Genomic DNA, 1,722 nt, shown 5'->3' on the forward strand with positions numbered 1-1,722 from the left:
GGGGGGGGGGGGGGGGAGCGAAGCAAGGTGGGGGGCGTACAAAGCAAGAGACCTGCACCCGGCGAGACGTAGTGGCCTGAGAAGCGTTGGTTAATTTGTTCGAAGGAAGCGGGTCACTACTAACTGCTAGGTAACTTACTGCTAGATCTTTCTCATTTGAAGCCTCGTGACTGTTAGTCCCAACAACGAAATCTGGCCAAAAATCGATTTAGCACAGGAACCAGAGGCAATAGAATCGGGTAACTTACCGCTAGATCTTTCTCATTTGGAGCCTCGTGACTGTTAGTCCCAACAACAAAATCTGGCCAAGTGTAAGGGCCCTGATTGTTGCCGTGCATTGTGAAAAATTGGTGAAACTTGAGCCCTACACGAGCCCTGCCAGTATTTTGAAATAAAATGTTCAAACAAATTCACCTACCTCGCCCGTTTCATTCTGGTCAATCTTCTCTTTGTGCACGTCATCGTATCCACGCCCGTCATCAGCATACCTAAGCAAAGGTGAGCATATGGGCTTCGTCCTGGATGACAGATTAACCAACTCGAACCTTACACAAATGCCGAATCCTGGTGGCTTTGCCAGAAGCCACTTGAAGTTTCTAGAGGGCGAATTGCCAGCGTACACGAAGGTGGTCATAAACAACAGAGAGGACGACTTCATTCTGGACCTTTGGCGGCGATACTTCAAACGTTATCCAGTGGACCTGGCGGACAACGTAGAGCCGACAGAAGAGACACTTGCCAGCATCAACGATAACGAGCCAGATGAGTGGTAGCTACCACTTTTATGATAAAATACAGTCAAGTGCCTGCACAACTTTTTGGTAAATGGCACTGTGGTCTTATGAAATGAGAAACATGGGGGAAATCTAATGAAACATGTTGCATTTTGGGCCCAGACCATTTCATATATATCTCATTGTTTGCCTAGCAATATTTCTTTGCCATTTCTTTGCCATTTCATTGGCTGACTGGCTATATTTCTTTTCCATTTCATTGGTTGCCTGGCCATATTTTTTTTCTATTTCATTGTTTCCCTAGCAATATTTCTTCGCAATTTCTTTCCCATTTCATTGGCTGCCTAGCCATATTTCTTTCCCATTTCATTCATATTTCTTTTCCATTTCATTGTTTCCCTAGCAATATTCCTTTGCCATTTCATTCCTATTTCATTGGTGGCCTAGCCATATTTATTTCCCATTTCATTCATATTTCATTGTTTCCCTAGCAATATTTCTTCGCCATTTCTTTCCCATTTCATTGGCTGCCTAGCCATATTTCTTTCCCATTTCTTTTCCATTTCATTGTTTCCCTAGCAATATTTCTTCACCATTTCTTTCCCATTTCATTGGCTGCCTAGCCATATTTCTTCCTCATTTCATTGGCTGCCTGGCTATATTTCTTTCCTATCTTGTCAGGGTCCATCCAATGGGTCATCAGGAGGGTGGTCACATGACCAATTTCCTAAAATAGTCAAAATAAAAAAATTAATAGCCCTGAATTGTAGCTTTCAGAATCTGTTTGAATTATGTTCTAAAGTGCTCTCATTGTGGAGATATGAGGCAAATGAATTTTCACAGTGCCGGCTTTTTTCAACCTTTTTGTCTTTTTCTCCAGGAAAACAACACCAAACAATATAATTTTAACATATTTAGAAAGCTAAGAAAAGGGGCTACAATTATCATATCATAGAAAATTTGACTCAAAAAGGAAGGTGCATAGCCT

The 1,722-nt window shown here is 41.9% G+C and overlaps 1 protein-coding gene across 1 annotated transcript in view; it reads right to left on the reverse strand.

Annotated features, from left to right (window-relative positions):
- The window catches only part of LACBIDRAFT_332546 (uncharacterized protein), a gene marked incomplete at both ends in the record, with an annotated part of 1,223 nt that extends 565 nt beyond the window's left edge, over nt 1-658 (reverse strand). Inside the window, 3 exons of the mRNA XM_001887115.1 lie at nt 249-320; nt 419-488; nt 546-658. Coding sequence (XP_001887150.1) covers nt 249-320; nt 419-488; nt 546-658 — 255 coding nt within the window. The remainder of the gene's footprint in view (nt 1-248; nt 321-418; nt 489-545) is intronic.
- Nucleotides 659-1,722: the final 1,064 nt, after the last annotated feature.

This window comes from Laccaria bicolor, genomic scaffold (genome assembly GCF_000143565.1).
Source record: "Laccaria bicolor S238N-H82 LACBIscaffold_42 genomic scaffold, whole genome shotgun sequence".
Lineage (NCBI taxonomy): Eukaryota > Fungi > Basidiomycota > Agaricomycetes > Agaricales > Hydnangiaceae > Laccaria > Laccaria bicolor.